General features: G+C 35.3%; 1 protein-coding gene across 1 annotated transcript in view; it reads left to right on the forward strand.

Moving 5' to 3' along the window:
* Positions 1–15166: 15166 nt before the first annotated feature.
* The window catches only part of RYR3 (ryanodine receptor 3), a 570927-nt gene continuing 565607 nt past the window's right edge, over positions 15167–20486 (forward strand). The window contains exon 1 of the mRNA XM_044660040.1: positions 15167–15232. Coding sequence (XP_044515975.1) covers positions 15167–15232 — 66 coding nt within the window. The remainder of the gene's footprint in view (positions 15233–20486) is intronic.

Raw genomic sequence — 20486 nt, forward strand, 5'->3', positions numbered from 1 at the left:
TAGATGTAGACCAATACTTTATACCATTTACTAATATAAGATCAAAATGGATACATGACCCAGGCAAAAAGGAACATATCATAAGTAAATTAGATCAGAGAACATATTATTTATCAGATTCATGTATATGAGAAGAATTTATGAATAAACAAGAGAGAAAGCGTTGTAAAATATAAACGGGATAATTTTGAGTTAAATTTTAAGTTAAAAAGGGTTCATACAAATAAAATTAATGCAGTCAAGATTAGAAAGAAAGCAGTATGATGGGGGACGGTTTCTCAAATAGAAGTCTCATGTCTAAATTATATAGAGAACTTTGTCAAATTTGTAAGAATATGTGCCATTCTCCAATTAATAAATGGTCAAAAGAGAAAAAGAGTTTTTGGATAAAGAAATCAAAGTTTACATATAAATATGTGAAAAATGCTTAAAATCATTATTGATTCAAGAAATGCAAATAAAAACCAGATATCATTTCACACCTATAAAATTAGCTAAAATGATAAAAGGACAAAATGACAAATGTTGGAGGGTATGTGGTAAAATGAATACCCTAATACAGTGTTGGGGACTTTGAACTGATCCAACCATTTTGGAGAATAATCTGGAATTATACCCAAAGAATTATAAAACCATATATACTTTTTGACTCCATAATAATACTATTAGGTTTATTTCCTAAAGTGATTAGGAAAAAAGGAAAAGATATTCTAATATGTTTAAAGTGTTTCTTTGTGATGGCAAAGAACTGGAACTAAAAGGGATTCCCATCAACTGGGGAATGGCTAAACAAATTGTACCATATGATCATGACGGAATAGTACTGTGCCATAAGAAATAAAGGCAAGTGAATTTTTTTTATGGGAAGTTCTTCAAGAAATTTTGAAGAGTGAAATGAGCAGAACTAAGAGAACATTATATACAACAAAAGAAATATTTTTTGAAGAATGGCTTGTGTATGTCTACCTCCAGAGAAAGAACTGATAAAAGAAATAAGACATTAACTAAAAAAAATTTATTTAGAATACTTTCCCATGGTTACACAATTCATGATTTTTCCCACCTCTCTTCCCTTTCCCCTCCCGAAGCTGACAAGCAGTTCCACTGGGTTATACATGTATCATTGTTCAAAATCCATTTCCATTTTATTCATATTTGCAGTAGAGTGATCTTTTAACAACAAAACCCCAATCATATCCCCATCAAAACATGTGATTGACCATATGTTTTTCTTCTGTGTTTCTGCTCCCACAGTTCTTTCTCTTGACATGGATAGCATTATTTCTCATAAGTACCTCTGGATTTAGACATAGTTTTACATATTCATAAAATTTTTTTGTCAAATGATGCCTTCTCTAATGATGGGACAGGAGAGAGAAAAGGAATTACCTGGGTATTTTAATATAACAAATAAATAAATTTAAATTTAAAACAAAAAATATATGGACCTCATTTTTGTGTGGTACCTATCCCTTTTCCACAGCAAAATTGGGGGTAGAATTGTGGCAGAAAAGGAGACATAAGGTTCTAAGAATCATGAAGTTTTTAGAATATCTATAAACATCATATTAACTATTAGTTGCCTAAATATGAAATCCTTGCCCATTGGCCACTTAGTGAACATAAAACTGGTTGAACTGAATGATGCAAATATAGATATTCTTGATATAGATGAAAATGCAATGTTTAGTTCATCCCTGGAGAACCAAATAGAGCTAACAAAGTCTATTGTTGTTGAGTTGTTTTGGTCATATCACTCTTCATGACCCTATTTTGGGTTTTCTTGGCAAAGATACTAGACATTTCCTTCTCCAGCTCACTTTACAAATAAGGAAACTAAAGCAAACAAGGTTGTGACTTGTCCAGGATCACACTGCTAGTAAGTGTCTGATTTGAATTTGGGTGTTTCTGACTCCAGCCCTGGTGCCCTACTGTGTTACCTAGTTGCCTGCTAGCAAAACTAATTTTATTTAAAAGCAACAAATTTCTGTCATTTTCAGGGACATCTGATTAGCTTGTATTTTAAGAATGAAGAATACCCATAAAAAGACCATCGTGAAAATAATTGTAGAAACTGAGGATTATAAAACTGACCTATTTGTGCATATATCTTGTATAGTCTTCACAGAGGAAAAATGAATTCAAAGTTAAATAGGAGAAGATCAGTTTATGTTGCATTTGGGGCCCTGTGCAGAGTCTTTAGTGATGTCAGTTTTCTTTCTGAAACTCTGAGAATTTCCTAGTGATTTTCTATGACTATGCACAGAATACTCAAGAATTATAATTTGCAAGTCTCTTAAAGGGCAATGAAGAGGTATGATGGAAGTGAATTGGCAGCAGTATATTAACAAGAAAGAACTATAAAGGAAAATTGGCATAAATATATATGTATATATATTTTTCAGTGAAAGGGTTGGAAGAAAAAGGATGTGGGCTGTAAAGTGTGATCAATGGGATAATCTATGAATACCTCCTATGTCCTACTGGTACCTAGGCAATGTCAATATACAGGGTAGCTTTAACGTATTGATGTAGTATTAAGCTAATTAAAACTTAGAAAAGTACCTAGCTTAGCCCTTTGGGTTTGGTGTTTACAGTTAATCTAACCTAGTAAGAAAGCATGAATGATTTGAAAACTATACCCCTTTGCAAGGAGGACCCCATTAAGGAGGTCACAGAGCTATCAAAGTTATGAAAAAAAAAGATAGGATTGGGGTTGAGCCTCAGGATGGGAACTATTTAATAAAGTACACATTTTAAGAGTTAATACTATGACTTCCAGAGAATTTAGATTTTCATCTTGCTTCCAGAGTTGTCAGCTAGCATGTACATTTCTGAGAGAATGTAGGCAAGCAGTCAAATAATCCAAATTAATGAAGAATGGGAGTGAGTCAAGAGGGTTTGTCATCTGTGTTTACCACAATTACTTTAAATTCTTCTTGTTGTTGTTGTTGTAATTACTTAAATGAAGCTGGAGGCATTTTAACTGTAGTCCTTGTGACTGATTGGTCATGAAACTAAAAGAAAGACAGACTAATCTCAGGAATCTTAAGAACTGGAAGGAATGACCTAGTAAAATAGGATTCTTCCCTGCTACCTGAATACCAGGGCACTAAATAACAGAACTGACTGAATTCACTAGTTAATTTTTGCATCATGGTTTCTAATTTTTTAAAATTGTTTCTTAATCAAGATTTTGGAAAAGAAGGAAGATTTTATTTGACTGAAATTTAGAATATAGCTTATCCCTTTCTTTCCCATATTCTCCTGTCCTGTCAAAAAAGATCTTCCATATTTGTATTTGTTCAGCTTTGTTTCTGTATGTTTTTAATGAATGTTAGAATGTTGAAATTCACAAGAATGCAACCAATAACTTAGCATACTATTTAAAAATGAATGTGTGTAGTGCTGGAAATTGTACTTTTTTTTAAAAAATAGGGACTTATTAAATATTGTAGGACTTAAAACAAAGGAGATTTAATTTTAGAAAGTGGCTAATTAGCAATCTTTTAGAATAAGGAATGATCAGCAAAGGAATAAGGAATTACGTCAATTCGAAGTATACAACAGATCAGTGATTCTCAAAGGACCTCTGGTGGTCTACAAGTGCGTCTCAGCTAGTAAAGACTTAGTGCAAATGCAAGGAGGAAAAGTGCTTGTACCTGGAAGAATTTTTGAGCCAGCAATGGAAAAAAAAAATAAAAGAAAAGGTAAATGCATCTACTTTAAATGACATTTATTGTTGGAACTAACCAACAGAGCCTATAGGCCCACTCATCCTTACATTTCTATTTTCACCATATAGTAGAGAATAAGAAGGGTTATCTCTATAAAAGTGGAATAGATCAAATAATAGTATCCCTGGGGAAGTTGCTTTTTTTTGAGGGTGGAAGAATATGGGAAGTGGGTAAACTAGGTGGCCATAGTATATTTCAACCCATTAAAACATCCCAGGAGCTGAAAAATTTGAGAATATTTATTTTAGATTGGATTTAAGTTTAAAGCAATAGATATTTATACTTTATACTTTTTCTTCAGTTTATTCACATTAGATTCAATCTCCATGCATAAAAATAAAGTTTTATAGTTGTTATGATTAAAAATGATGATGGTCGAGATCAAAAGGAAGAATAGTATTTTAATAAAAGCCATGCTGATAGAGATAAACTGACCACACGCCTGTAAGAAAAACCTCTTCCAGCCTCACCTCAGCCATTTACTTTCCTCTCTCCTCGGTCTCAGGTAACTAAAGAGGAAGTTCCAAGTCACTACCCCCTACTTAAAACAGTCCCTCACCTTTAATATGTCATCCAAAACAGGAAACCCATGAAACCCATTGGACCACGGGAAATGTAGTTTTAAGGACCCCCACAGGTCAACAGAAGTTTGTCAAACACTATATTGAGGTTCAATCCTTCCAAATAGAACCCCAGGTGATTTTAACTAACACATAGTAATACTGAAATGAAATGACTAATTGTGGCCTGAAAGGACTCAGAATTCTCAAAGGCAAGGGTGGCACAGACCAAGCTATGGCAGGTCCTACAAAGCTGGAAGGGATGAGAGTATAGGCTTCATATCCTATTGTTGGAGGATGAGCCTAGTCAGTTTAAAGGCCCTTTATCAGAGGACTAGCTATCAGGTGATAATTAAAAAAAAAAAAGTAATCAGTCAAGAAGGATTTTTAAGCTTCTATTATGTTTAGGTACTGTACTAGGTGCTAGGGTTACAAAGAAAAAAATGACCGTCCCTGCTCTGAAGGTTATAGTTTATGAAGGATGAGGGAGATAATATGTGTATTTATAGGTAGTATATACAAAATAAATACAAGGTGGTTGAATCAAAATAATTAGGGAAGGAGGACATTAAAACTTGAGGGAATCAGGAAAGACTTCATATAGAATGTAAAGCTTTCCTTGGGTTTTGAAGGAAGTGAGGGATTCTTTGAAGTTGAAATGAGGAAAGAATACATTCCAGGCATGGTTGATAGCCATTGCAAAGGCATGGAGATGGAAGGGAAAAGAATAGTTTGACTGGAATGTAAACTTCTGGACAGGGATCATATATAATGAGATTAGGGAGAAAGATTAAGGACAGATTGTGAAGGTCTTTCAAAGACAAAGGAGTTTATATTTTATCCCAGAAGAGAAAGAAAAGGAAACAAGTGTTTATTAAGCGCCTACTATGTGCTAGGTATTATGCTAAACACTTTATCAATATTATCTCATTTGATCCTCACAACAATCGTGCAGGGTAGGTGCTGTTACAGTTCCCATTTTACAGTACAAGAAACTGAGGGAGACAGATGTTAGGTAGCTTAAGTAGGGCTGCACAGCTCGTAAGTCAAGCCATATTTGAAGTCACACTTTCCTGATTCCAGGAAGTGATACCACCTGGTTGCCTAGAACCAATGGTGAACCACTGGAATTTGTTCAGCTGAATTTGTTGGAATTTGAGAGACGTGGCTGGTCCTGTACACTTAAGCAAAATAATTTTGTCAGCTAAAGGATATATTAAAGCAAGGAGATGTTTTAGGCAAGGAGACTGATTAGAAAGCCATTTATAATAGAATATATAAAAAGTGATGTAGTTCTGAAATAAGGATCACATTAACTAATAAAGATTATCTTCTATGGGATAGAGAAGTTGTGACCTGCATTTGAGGAAGGGTATACCTACAGGGATGAAATTATATTATCAAAGTATTAAATTCAGTAAATTGTTTCCAATTCTACATATGTGATACCATTAAGAAGTATTATATTTTATATTATACCCACCCTTACCAATCTTCCACCCATGAGACAATACACCGAAGTACAAGGGTTTAAAAAAATATATTTTATATTATAATATTATACCCATAGTGCCTAACAGAATATCTGGCACAAGATAAGCTACCACAGTCTTTCCTAATTGGCTTGAGAAGACTATTTTGCTGTCATTTAATATTATCTGAATCTCCAGGAAACAAGTATATTATTATCCAGAGATGTTTGTTTTTCTATAAATTTCATAAATTCATAGATATAGAGCTCAAGAGCAATATCTTTCAATAGCCACATTTAGTTCAGCTATTTCTTTTCCAGAATGAAAAATGAAGTCCAAAAGAGTTATATGACTTGTCCAATATCACACAAATAATAGGAAGTAAATTTAGGAGTCAAACTAATCTCCTCTTATTTGGAATCCAGGGCTCTATCTACTATACCAGTTTGCCTTCTACTCCAATAAGGTCTAAATAAGCATATCTATAGTACAGTTCCCACATTCATTATGTCAATGTCTACATACTGATTTGCCTTTACATTTAAGGGTGGGTTATCTGATGTCAAAACCTAACATCAAACATAAAATGAGGAATTTTTTATGAACAAGTTTGCCAAACCCAGAGTAGACACCAAAAAATAAGTTGGTCTTGAGGAGTAACAGTGATCCGACTACTCACCATTCTGTAACCTTGGAGTTGCCTGATTCTAAAACTATTTTGCTGGCTGTGACAGTGGATTCCACAAGTCATTTGCTACTGTGTAGCAGCAGCCATTTGCCTCTGTCACCTATATAAAATAGCTGAATCTCCTTTATCATTACTCCAGCACCTCATGCTCAGTCAGCCACATATTCAAGGTCACTTCTGTGGTGAGAATCTGCCATCATTCTAGTCAAGCTGTAAATAGGATTGAACTTTAAGGGGCAAATTTACAGTAAGATTCACAAGGATTCACTTACTTGACTCTTATTTAAGGTTAGGTTTCAGAATGACTAGAGAGAATGTTCTGATTTATGTCTCCTGCCAAGTTGTTGAATAATTTGGATGTTTCAGGTACAATTAACTAGCAATCATGCTTTCATGACAGAACTACACATATAATTTCAAAACAGAGAAATACAAATATATTTTCAATATACCTCAATTTAAGTAATAGGTAGGCTTCTTAAAATTCTGTAATTACTATTAATTGATATTTCTAAAGCACAGATCTAATTGTGTCATTTCCTTTGCTCAAGAAGCTTTAGTGGCTCCCCATTGTCTCTAGGGCTAAAAAATAAGCTCCCCTGCTTGAAAATGTAAAGCTCTTTATAATCTGACTTTACCCTATTATTCCATACTGATTGCATATTGCTGTTCTTGCATCTTACAACCCAGTCAACCTGACCTATTTGCTGTTCCCCCAACATGGCAATATACCTCCCATACTTACTCTTTTTTTTTTTTAAACCTTAACTTCTGTGTATTGGCTCCTTGGTGGAAGAGTGGTAAGGGTGGGCAATGGGGGTCAAGTGACTTGCCCAGGGTCACACAGCTGGGAAGTGACGGAGGCAAGATTTGAACCTAGGACCTCCCATCTCTAGGCCTGACTCTCAATCCACTGAGCTACCCAGCTGCCCCTCCCATACTTACTCTTAAGCTGTAGCCTGTACCTGGAATGTTCTCCCTCCTCATCTCCATCTCTTGGAACCACTAGCTCCCTTCCTTAAGGACAGGGACAACTGTGAAGACAGTAGGGATATAAAGACAAAAACCAAATTGTATATATCCTTATTTACATTCTGTTATGGAAAAAGTACAAAGATAAATAACAATGGGCTTACTGTTGTAAGTAGAGCCTATAGACTATACTTTGAATGTTCTCCCTCCTCACGCCCATCTCTTGGATCCTCTACCTCCCTTTAAAAGTTCAGTTCAAATGCCCCCTCCTAAAAGTCCTTTTCTCATTTCCCACAGTTATTGGCTAGATCTACCCCTCCCTAATTACTTAGTATATATTTTGTATACATTTTGTACTTATTTAACTTTGTTATTAATTTGCTTATTAAATTGAATGGAATTGGAGTTGTAAAGAACTTCTGAGGTCTCTTGATCCAACTTCCCATATAATGAAAGATTCTTCTTTATAAAATCCCAGGCTGATAAGTCATCCATCTTTTGTGAACACTGAAATGTATAAATTGGAATATATTTTAGTTGACTGAAGGAACTTTGCTATTTAAAGGACTGTTATGTTGAGTTTCTTGGTAAAGAGAAAAGTCACCTTCTTGTGGTACCTATCTAGAATCTTCATTCTTGACCATAAGCCCTTACCACTCTTCTGCCTTGGAGCCAATACACAATGTTGATTCTAAGATGGAAGGTAAGGGTTTAGATAAAAGAACAAAAGAGTAAACATGAACAGGTACTGTTTTAAGGGTATATTCATAGATATAATGTATGATCAGTGTATTACTCTTGAGATGTATAGTTTTAGAGTATTAGTTTTAGAGTAAATATCAGCTTGATTTTATTTCTTGGGTAATCATTTAGAAAACTAACTCTTAATTAATCAATTTGAAGTATTGCTACATTCTCTATAGGGATCTAAGGCCATCTTTTCCTTAGAGTAAAATTAGGAAAAGATCAAGCCTTTTCTGTGTATGATTATATTTTGGGGCATATGGGTATCTCTAATTAATTCTAAAGCCAAATAAAAATTATTTGGGTGATCTCGATTATATTCTCTTTTCCTCTAATTACTTGGCAAGTTGAGAAATGGGTGTCATAGTAATAAGGTAATGAATAAAGTAGATTTCCCTCATTGTTGGTCTTCCCATCCAAGAAAGAAAATGTGTCTGAAGAAATATAATAGCAATTTTTAGTCATATATTTGAATTTTCCATATTAATCAATTTTTTTTATACTATTTCATTTAAACATTTCCATGAGGAGACAGTTTAGAAATTTAAGGCCACAAAAAGGGAGGGGGACAGCTAGGTGGCTCAGTGATTGAGAGCCAGGCTTATAGACAGGAGGTCCTGGTTTCAATCTGGTCTCAGACACTTCTTAGCTATGTGACCCTAGGCAAGTCACTTAACCCTTTTTGTCTAACCCTTACTACTTTTCTGCCTTGAAACCAATATTTAGTATCAATTGTAAATCAGAAGGTAAGAGTTTTAAGCAAAAATAAATAAAATTTAAAAAAGAAAATAAAATTGATGCCTCACATTATTCAGGGGCTTTTTTCTCAAATATTTTCTCCTTGCATTTGTGAGTTTTCAAGTATTTTAAGTAACTTTAATTTTAAGTTTAATTATATGTTTTATAATGACCTTTTCTGTTTGCTTTTAACTTCAAAATGAACAATTTATAAATAAGCATTTTTACTTTGGGGAATATCTACATAATACAATCTGTCATGATATTTTTAGAAGGAATAAATAGAATGAAGTTTGTGGGAGAAAAATACTACAAATATAGTGATATCAACATCACATTATTTTTTAAATTATATTTTTATTCATTTCATTAAATATTTCCCAATTACATTTCAAGTTCTTTCCCTCTCTCCCTCTTCTCCATCACCCCCTGAGAAAGCAAGTATGTTGATATTGATTATACTTGTGAAGTCATGCAAAAGATTTTCATATCAACCATGTTACAAAAACACACACAAGAAAAATAGAGAAAGTTTAGAAAGTATGCTTTAGTTTGTACTCAGAGTTCATGAGTTCTCTCTCTGGAGGAAAAGAACATTTTTCATCATGTCCTTTGGATATGTCTTGTATCATTGTATCAATAAGAATAGTTAAGTAATTTACAGTTGATTGTTGTACAATATTGCTGTTAGTGTGTACAATATTTTCCTGGTTCTGCTTACTTGACTTTGTATCAGTTCATATAAATCTTCACAGATTTTTCTGAAACAATCCTGATCATTATTTCTTATAGCAAAAGAGTATTCCATCACAATCATAAACCACAGTTTAATCAACCATTCCCCACTTGCTGGGCATTCTTTTAATTTCCAATTCTTTACTGCCATCAAAAGAGCTGCTATAAATATTTTTGTACCTATAGTTTTTTTTCCTTTTTCTTTGATTACTTTGGAGTACAAACCTAGGGAGTGGTATTGCTGGGTCAAAGGATAAACAAAGTTTTTATAGCCCTTGAGCTCTAAATTGTTCTCTCTAGAATGGCCAGAGCAGATGCAACTCTACCAATAGTGTATTAGTGTTTGAATGTTTCCATATCCCATCCAACATTTATCATTTTCCTTTTTTGTCATTTTAGCCAATCTGATAAATTTGAGATGGTATCTCAGAGTTGTTTTAATTTGCATTTCTCTAATCAATAGTGATTTAGAACATTTTTTTCATGTGACTATAGGCATATTTTATTTTTTCTTTTGAAAACTGGCTTTTCATATCCTTTAATCCTTTTTCAACTGAGGAATGGGTTGTATTTTTATAAACTTTGCTCAGTTTCCTCTAAATTTGAGAAATGAAGCCTTTATCAAAGACCTATATTATAAAATTTTCCTTCCAGTTTCTTGTTTTTCCTTCTAATTTTGGCTACTTTAGTTTTATTTGTACAAAACCTTTTTAAATTTCATTTAATCAAAATTATCCATTTTATTTCCTATGACTGATCCTCTATATCTCATTTGGTCATAAACTCTTCTTCCTTTATTCATAAATCAGACAAATACATTTTTCCATGCTCTCCTAAATTACTTATGATATCCCCCATTATGTCCAAATCAGGTACCAATTTTGACCTTAGTTTGGTATATAATATGGTCAGGTTTTGTTGTTGTTGTTCACTCATTTTTCCAACCTATTTCATACTTTAAATTTATGTTAAAGTTGGTCTCTGTTCCTAACATTGGGGAGAGAGACACTGTCCCAAGCTTTAGCCTTTTTCATACTATTTTTTTTCAGAGCTAGTTCTGGATATCTAAAATTTGTGGGAGCTCTCAAGATGGTGTGATATGGAGAAAGGTGTGGCCACTGCTCCTCTGGTCTGCTCTCTGGTCCTTACTATGGAAGGATTTCTGATACCTTGGAGCCAGAAGTCATACCACTATCTGACCAGTTGCCAGGGTCTTTTAAAGTTTCGGTTTGATAGTTCCTGAGGCTCTTCTGTCACCATTACCTAGACCCACCACTGGTGTTTCATTCACATGAGCTCTAGGCCAGCCTTGATCCCCATGTTACAGATCTCACCTACCAACCTTATAAGTTGTCTTAGGAAGGAAGAATACGTCACCATGACTTTTTGTTGTTTCTATTACTCCTACTCCAGAATTTGATTTGAGGCATTATTTTAAGGTTGTTTGGAGAGGAATTGGTAGAGGTCAGCTGAGTGCTTCCTCTAATCTGCCCTCCTAGCTCTGCCTCTTAAAGTCCTCACATCACATTATTGAATGTTGACACAAAATTCATTTTTCTCATGACCTATGTGACCTTTAGCTATTCTCTTAATTGCTCCAGATCTCAGTTTTCTCATCTGTAAAATGAGAGGATTGGGTTATATAGCTTAATGGGTCCCATCCAGCTCTAAATTTATGATGCTATGATCATACTGATCATTCTGGAAATTGCAAATGACTTGAAAATTTAAAGTAACAACATTCATCTGGATTATTATCTTGTGTATCTAGAACAGTCAACAACCAAAAGGGGGTAAAACAAATAAGGAACTCTTCAACCAACAGGGATAGTAAAATAAATCTATGAGCTAAATTTCAAGGGCTTTATTTTCAAAAAGGCCTTCAACCTAAGGCTATTAACTCTTTTTTAAAAAACCGGAGTTCTAACAAACTTAAAAAAAAAATTTCCCTGCCCATATTACAAATTAGACACAGAAATTAGAATCAGAGTAACTGCTAGAAGAAGGCATGCTAACAGCTAGAAAAGATGGCAATGTGATAGTATAGGAAGAGAAAGAAAAACAAAACAAAAAATATCTACCAATATTACTAAAAAGCATAGGAATATGCGACTATTTGTGTAGAAGCAAATGGCTTTAACATATCTCAATTTCTCCCAAAGTTTTATCATTATAGTATAGCATAGTACAGTAATTAATTTTCATAATATTAACCCAAAAGAACCAGAAAAATATTAAAACATGTTCTTTATATTCTGTTTAAGAAGATTGGGAAATATTAAAATATTTTCATCAAAACAATTAAAATTGTGGAGAGCTGTAAATTATGGTGATGTAAAAAACAAAAGGTATCTATGTAACTTTTTTAATGATTAAATAAAAAATGCTTTGATGCTGAAAAGGCTCAACTTCAAGCTATCTGACAGACTCATTAAACGTAATGTTATATTCTCTGACAACTTCAGATAAATGTGGCACTATTGTGTTAAAATTGTAACTTGCTAGAAATTATGAAATCTGATATTTTAGCATTGTTCAGAAAAATTATTTTCAGAATCTAGGGTTGTGCTGTATTTTATAAAAATCTGGATTCTACTAGTAATTTTGGGTTAGAGCCTTTGAGGTAACAGGATGGACACAAATTAAACACATCTACTCTGATCATTCTTCCAAAGGGCTCCCAAAATGTCTCATGAAACCCTGTTCTTTCCCTCAATCATATGCATAAAATAGTGAAATAATTTCTATCATATTTTCTTCCCCCTCACATTTTTCCTCTTCACCTTGTCTTCTTTTGGTAACTTCAACACTGACATTGACAACTCACCTGGGGTTCCATGGAAGAGTTTTAAAACCATTGTCTTAGGCAGATCCCAGAATGCACCATGTCAGTATGCCATAGGGAATAGAAAAGACAGCACTGGAATGAAACATTACTGTTGGCATGGAAATTTTGTTGTAGGGATTCTCCTGGAATTGTTCATAAAACTGAATAAGTTTCAAGATTATGTATTTAGCATCTTTTGTGATTATAAATTTTTTTTTGTTAGGATAACTAAAATGGAGATTGGTGTTGGAGTTTCAGAATTTTTTTTTTTTTTTTGTAATTTATTGCTTTGTAACATGGTCAGTGTCTGGAACTGAAGTCAGGAGAATATTAGTGGCCTGCTATAGATTGCTGAATGACGTTACTTGTTCTGCTTTTAGAGCAGGAAACTTATTAGAGAGGGAAGTTGTCTTTGCACCAGGTACTATGTCTTTGCTTTGCATTTTAATTTGCTTTCTGGGAAAGAGAAGTTTCCAAGTATGATTCTCGTTTGGCTGTCCTGCTTTCTACCTTTATAACAGTAAGGAAATAAGTGCCAAGAATGTGCCACTTATTCATGAACTGTGAGTGACTTCAGTATCAAAATATTTTGAGACAGAGTTTATAGGCAACACTCAGTAGGCCTGAACTCTGTTTTCCAGCTTTTCCCTGACCTACTCTGACTGTTCTCTGCCTCACTTTATCCATCTATAAAAAGGGAAATATAAACCACTGTCTCTATCTACCTCAACATGAAATTGAGGTATTGACTAAGGTGATTCTCATTTTATTGATACAGAAAAATAATACTATGGAAATCAAGTTCCATTTTAAATAAATAATACCTTTAGGATCATGAACATTAAAAATTACATAAGATTTTATTATCAGTTTGTGTCCATGTAACAAAGCCAAAGGAAAAACTGAAGGTAAATATTTCCCACCCCCACCCCCCCATAATATTAACAATAGATGGAGATGTTCTAAAGTAGAAGAGATTTAAGTTAGATATGTGAGAAAATTTTAAGACCGAAACAGGAAGAGGATCCTGGGAAATATTTTTTTAAATTTATGGATGTGCCTCTTGAGAATTTATTCAGAGAAGTGTACATCATCTTTCTTATGGTTTGCATAGAGGCAGAGGAGTAGAACCAGAGACCCCTATATTGTTCTTAGGTAATTCCCTTGTCCTTCATAAATTTCCTGAATAGGAGAGATCTGTAGAGGGAAATAAGCATCTTCCATTGACTTATTATGTGGCCTGGAGGAAGTTCCTCTTATCATAAATGTCCTCATTTCCATTTGTTTTCCTCATCTAATAAATCAAATTAGGTTTCTGTTTCTGGGGGTTAGGTAAAAGAGAACCCAAAGGAAAGGCTTAGTTGGGGGATTTGGACCTTTTGAGGTCCTCCTTTCCCAAATATAGTTCTAAAATAAACTAAACTCTTCATTTCTGTATAAGCATTTGTCCACTGGCAAGAAGATATAGATTAATGGGCTTTATCCATATTAATTTTAGCAAACTTGCTATTGAGTAGCAATATTTTGTTGTTTTTTTTTCCTTTGAGTGTGGCACCTGTTAAATGAATGAATAAAAATATTACAAATTCACGATATGGATCACACTGCCAACTTATTCTTCCTAATGCATAGCTCTTATCATGTCACTGCTTCTCAGAAACTTTTAATGTTCCCTTCACTTAAGAAAAAAAGCCTCAAATTTGTAGGGCTGACACTCAAAGCCAGCCATGACCTGGTCACAAGACTCCTTGACAGTCATATTCTCTCAATATTCCCCATCATGTTCAAGTCCAAAATAGCCTATTCTAATTACTACAGCAATGAGGATAAATTGCTTTTCCTGTGATAGCCCCATTCTCAACTGAAAGGAGGACAAATAGTTATTTTTACCTGTGTTGCAGTATCTCACCCTACGAGGATCCATTCAAAATGTAGAAATCAAGGAATACTAATAATAAAGATTTCTGAAAGGAAAAAAAAGAAACAAAACTTCAAATTTTAAGTTGAAGTTCAGAGGGAACTTAAAGTCCTAGTTAATAGCTGTCTTCATGCAAAACAACTCATAGGCTACAGGCTTATTTCCCAAATAAGTGACAAAGCAGTGAAAAGTTATTTCCTAATGCAGAAACAGGAATTTTTATCATGGCAGTTCCTTTTAGGTACTAATGGAAGTAGCAAGAAGAAAAGAAAAAGAATTCATCTTAGCAATCTGATTCTTGAGTCCATTAGGAATCACAGTCATGATATGACTTCTCCCTGATGAGACAATCAGTCAGAAAAAAAGCCCAGCTGTAGATGCCTTTAATATAACATTCACTGGAACTGAGTCAGTCAAGAAAGTAGGAACAAGTTCAACCAAGCAAGTAGGACACACTAACAATTGTACTTCTTGTATAGTACATGACAGGGACTGAGACAGAGAATGAGATCAAGATTGGCATTAAAGACAAGAGACCAGGACTGGGATCAAAACAGGGTTTGGGACAGAGATCAAGACTGAGATTGAGAGGGCCCTTTCTGAAGGTCCAATTCATTTCCTGAGTACTGAGGCCCATATAAGGGGAACATACTTTGTATATATCTAGACAGATAGTATACCCACTCTACTTCATGGAGCCTTCTCTCCCTATGGGAACATCACTGACCTCTTCATGGATCCACCCTGAAACTGTACCTTTGTCACCTACGAGAATATGGAATCAGCAGATCAGGCAATAGCTGAGCTCAACGGGACCAAGGTAGAATCTGTGCAACTCAAGGTTAGCATTGCTCATAAGTAGCCCATGCTAGATGCTGCCACTGGCAATTCCGTCTGGGGCTCCCTTGCTGTACAAAGCAGTCCTAAGGGCTGCCATTGGGAAAGAGGTCCCAGATTGTCTACAATGTTGATGTCTACCTTATGGATGGATTCTAGGCAGCTGGAATAGTTGGTGAGAGAAATCCCTCTCCTCCCATCTAGGACTCAGTAAAATTCACTGAGGTGGATATTCAGTTTTTACAAATAGGTTACTTTTGGGAAGGACAGGACTTTGTGGGAGCCATGTAGCATGTGGTACTGAATTAGAATGAGGAAAAGTTGGGGGAAGATGGAGTACCAAGAGGCTGGGGCACATGTAGGAGGAAAAAAGGAAATTGAGAATGTAGTGGGCAAGATTTAAAGACAAACTTATTAACCTATTTTGAAATTTAGCCTAAGATTAGTTTTCCCTCTTCATTGTTAAAGTGAAAGGCAAAAATCATTTAAGAATTTTCAGAGCCTTATCTGGTGCCTCCCTCCCTTGATCTGCCTGGAATATGAGATTCAGGGAAAGAGAAACCATTCATATAGTGAACTAAATCTGAAGTGACCTATATGTAGGGAAGGGTTGTGTACTTAAAATAAAAACCAAACTGAGGTATCATGTTATGTCCCTGTAAGGACACAAGATTTGTAGGGGGGCAGACTGTCTTTCCAGCTATGCTAAATATAAGGAGGCAGATCTATTCTGCACTGATTATGCCAATTGTAGGGTGGCATACCGTCCCGAGATTACGGAGATACCAAAGAAAGAGAGATTCATATTGGCTTGGTTATTTAAAAAAACTTTAACCTTCTATCTTGGAATCAGTAGTTCTAAGGCAGAATAGCAGGAAGGGTTAAGCAATAGGGGTTAAGTAACTTGTACAGGATCACACAGCTAGAAAGTGCCTGAGATCATATTTGAACCCAAGACCTCACATCTCTAGGCTTGCCTCTCAATCCTCTGAGCTACCTAGCTGTTCTCTGACTTGGTTATTAATAGATTTGTTAGAGTTGATTGGAGGTTAATTGGAGGAATTTACTCACAAAATGTCAGTCCTGGGCAGCAAGAGGACAAAGCAACATGGTGGATCCCCATACTAACCCCAGGCCAGGTTAGATATATAGAAATAGAACAAAGAAGGCATAGTGGCAGGGATGACCCAGGGTCACTTGCAAACTTTCCCATGGAAGAGATAGAGCTTCTTTTGCTGTTTATATTTACTCAAGGTATTTTACATTCTCTGTGGAGTCATAGGTCATATTCTTACTCTGGCTAACACCATAAGCTCCACATAGCTTCGTGGAAACTATGCTTCCAACTTTGAGTTTATGATCCTGTGATTTTATGGAAGAAGTCTGGACACAAGCTAAATCCTGCACTCTTATAATAAGTTCTAAAATTATCTTTCCTCTAAACCTTCTTTATTTGGGGAAAATATTTGGAGATTCAAGTGTTTGGTGGTACTATTAATTACTGGGGTTTGGAGGGTTTCATTTTTTTTTTTTTAATTTTAAACCCTTAACTTCTGTGTATTGACTTATAGGTGGAAGATTGGTAAGGGTAGGCAATGGGGGTCAAGTGACTTGCCCAGGGTCACACAGCTGGGAAGTGTCTGAGGCTGGATTTGAACCTAGGACCTCCTGTCTCTAGGCCTGGCTCTCAATCCACTGAGCTACCCAGCTGCCCCCTAGAGGGTTTCATTTTGAAGGGAATCTACTTTGTAAAAGCTAAAGCCACAGTGGAAGACTATTATATAAAATAAAGGCTTTATGACTGTCATAAGTCAAGCATCCTAGTACCGTTGTTTATAGAATACCGATACAGAAAACTGTTTCTGGTAGAGGGAGGTAGTCTGTTGCTGGGCAGAGCTCCAGGACCGAGTGCTCCTTAATCTGAGTTGGGAGGATTGTGCTTGTTTTGTCAATATAATGTCAGTTTATGGAATACATATGAAGCCTTTATTTAGACTGCAAGCCCAGCAGGATGCATATCTTTGCAGAAGCAGCACTAAGAATTGGCTTTCTGGTACTTCATACTAAGTAAAGAGATATTTCAACTATGCTTGTTTGGATAGATATAAGGATTCCAGAAAAGGAAATAAAAATCCAGAACTCTTGCAAATCACCATAGAAAATGCAACAACAGCAACTTCTATCTTCTTTGCTAATTATTCCTCAGGAACCTTAATTTTCTATAATGGAAGGCCTGGGTTCTAGGGCAACTTAGACACTGCATTTCACTTCCTGCTCATAGATTTGGATAATGTGAGAGCTAGCAAGAGATGAGAGTTCATCTAACTCAGTGATTCCCAAAGTGGGCACCACCACCTGCTGGTGGGTGCTGCAGCAATTGAGGGGGGCAGTGATGGCCACAGGTGCATTTATCTTTCCTGTTAATTGCTATTAAAATTTTAAAAAATTAATTTCCACGGGGCTAAATAATATTTTTTCTGGAAAGGGGGCAGTAGGCCAAAAAAGTTTGGGAACCACTGATCTAACTTAACATCCTTGTTTTGCAGATGATGAAACAAAAAATTAAGGGCCATTTGACTTGGCAAAGATCATATGGAGAATGGAAGAGAATGGAATTGACAGACAGATAGAGATAGAGAGCTATATTGATATAGATGGATGGATGGGTAAGTAGATAGATAGGTAGGTAGATAGATAGAATTTATAGTAAGGGATACAGGTTACATTTTATTGGGGTTATTAGTGGGAGGATAGCATAATAGAAAGAGGACTTGGCTTAGAATCAGAAGACCTGAGTTCAATTCCTAAATCTAACACCAAGTATAAATAAGAAGCATGGATAAGTCACTTAATTTCTATGAGCCCTATTTTCATCATCTATAAATAGAGATAATATGCATGCACTTACTTCATTGTTGTTATGATAATGGCCTTCATAAACCATAAAGCATTCAATAAATGTAAACTATGATTATTTATCATTTTCTTCAGTATCATGCTAGGATGGACTCGGAGTGGCCAGAACCAGCCTTGGCAGAAGTGAGGCTGAAAGGTATGGTCACAGGTTGGGTCCAGAGAAGTCATCAAATACAAAGAATCAGTGGACAAATCAACTAACAAATGTGTATTAAGTGCTTATTTTGTGAGGTATAGGTCTAGGCAAGCAAACCAGGGTAAGTCAGGAAAAACAGTTGTGAGTAATCAGAAGCCCAGGGTAAGAAGGAGATTATAAGAAGAGATCAGAATTTAGATGGGTTATGATCAAGAGATATAGGATTATCAGTAGTGAAAATAAAACTTGACAAGAGCCAAAGGCTTTGGTATGCAGCTAGGTGTTAAAATATATAGAAGGCTCACTGGGCCTGAAGTCAAAAACATTTGAGTTTATATCCATGCTCAGACACTTAAATGCTATTTGATCCTGAACAAGTCACTTAACCTCTCAGACTCCCTCAGTTTCTTCATCTATAAAATCAGAATAATAATCACACCTACCTATCAGAGTTGTGATGAGTATAAAATTAGATATTTATAAAGAAAGTAAGGAAAGAACAAGCATTTATGAAGCACTTACTATATGCTTACCACTATCCTTAGAAAATTTCATATGAAGGAAGCAAAACCTCTCTTGTAGTATGATATTAAAATGGGAGTTTATAATCCAGACTAAGAATTTTCCCATGTGGTTACTTACATTTAACCTAGTAATACTTTTAAAAGTAATTTTACCGTATACAGTAATCAATCAGTTCATCTTTTCCATGGATCTCCATGTATTAGAAACTTGGCTCAATAAGGAGTTTAAGTTTTGGCAGAAAAAGACAATACATATTGAGAAGTTTAGGTACAGGAGAGATGTCAAGACCCATTGGTCTAGAACAGTGATGGGCAAACTATGACCCGCAGGCCAGAGGTAGCCCCCTCCCCCTGAAATGTTCTATCTGGCTACACGACATTATTCCTGATCTGACGAATACAATGAGTAGGATACAATACAATGAAACTTCGAAAGAGTTGCCTTAGAAACAGACTGACAGACGAGCATTTCCTTTCCTTTGACCCACTCTTTAAAAAGTTTGCCCATCACTGATCTACAAGGTACAGCAATATTTAGAAGTTAGACATAGGCTAAGACAGGAATGACTAATGTTTGCTTCTAGAATTGAAGTGTTCTAGATTCTAAACTTATTGGAGATTTTCTCTGTAGATCTTATCTTATTTATAAAGTAGGTAATACATTATGGTTCTATGGATTAAATCCGAGGAAGACCCACCTCTGTGATATCGCTTGTAAAATCATCAAATGCATTTTTAACCTCCATAATGGACAAATCTATATGCAAATATTAACAATGCTTTTACTATATACCACAGGCATTCTTCAGTATGCTAAATGAGTAATTGGTGTCTCAATGTCTTTAGGTACTATGTTATATCAAAACATTGACTTCAGTTCATGAATTTCTATCAAGTGAAAAAGAAATTAGGATGTTGCTTACGAGGGAAGCTTTGGTTTAGTAGGAAAACGATATTATCAATTTATACACAAAACTTCCCCAAGTGAACAATAATAATAAAAAAAATCTTTGTAACCCAATTGACTGGGAACGGTAAGCCAAACCCCAGAATTTCCTTGGAGGAATCATTAACTTGTGTTTCCAGCACCAAGCAGATTGCAATGGGAGTTGCTATTCTCAAGACAAGCAGAAATCTCCTAGCCCCTACCTAAGTAGCCTAGGTCAGGAGGATGATTTCTCTTCTGAGAACAGATTATAGCTCAAAAGCTGAACCACAAACAAAGTGAAAATGATCTGGATCCAGGAGGTTACTCTGAGGTTCATTCCCTGATGCTGACCTTGTACTTTAGCCAGACAACCAGCATTTTTTGAACTCATATATCTATCAGAATGTTGTAGACTATGAAAAACATGGAGAAATAGAAATCATGGCCCTTGCCCAAAAAACCACTTATTGTCTAGTTGGGGAGATGAAATTTAGGAATAGTTGCAAGAAGTTAAATTTCATCTGGGAAGAACTATTTCATATATGGCTTCATTTGTCAACTATCATTTCCACAGCTGTTGACATATGCCATCTTTCTTCATCCTCTACCATTAGATCACTAAGTAGGCCGATATTGCTGCCATCATACAGGTAAAGTTACAACTAGTTTGAGGTGAAATACTAAGTTCTGACTTAGGCTCTTATCCCTTAACTTTACTATGTTGCCTTGACTCCATAGTTTGAAAGGTGAAGTT

This window comes from Gracilinanus agilis, chromosome 2, assembly GCF_016433145.1.
Source record: "Gracilinanus agilis isolate LMUSP501 chromosome 2, AgileGrace, whole genome shotgun sequence".
In the NCBI taxonomy this organism is placed as follows: Eukaryota; Metazoa; Chordata; class Mammalia; order Didelphimorphia; family Didelphidae; genus Gracilinanus; species Gracilinanus agilis.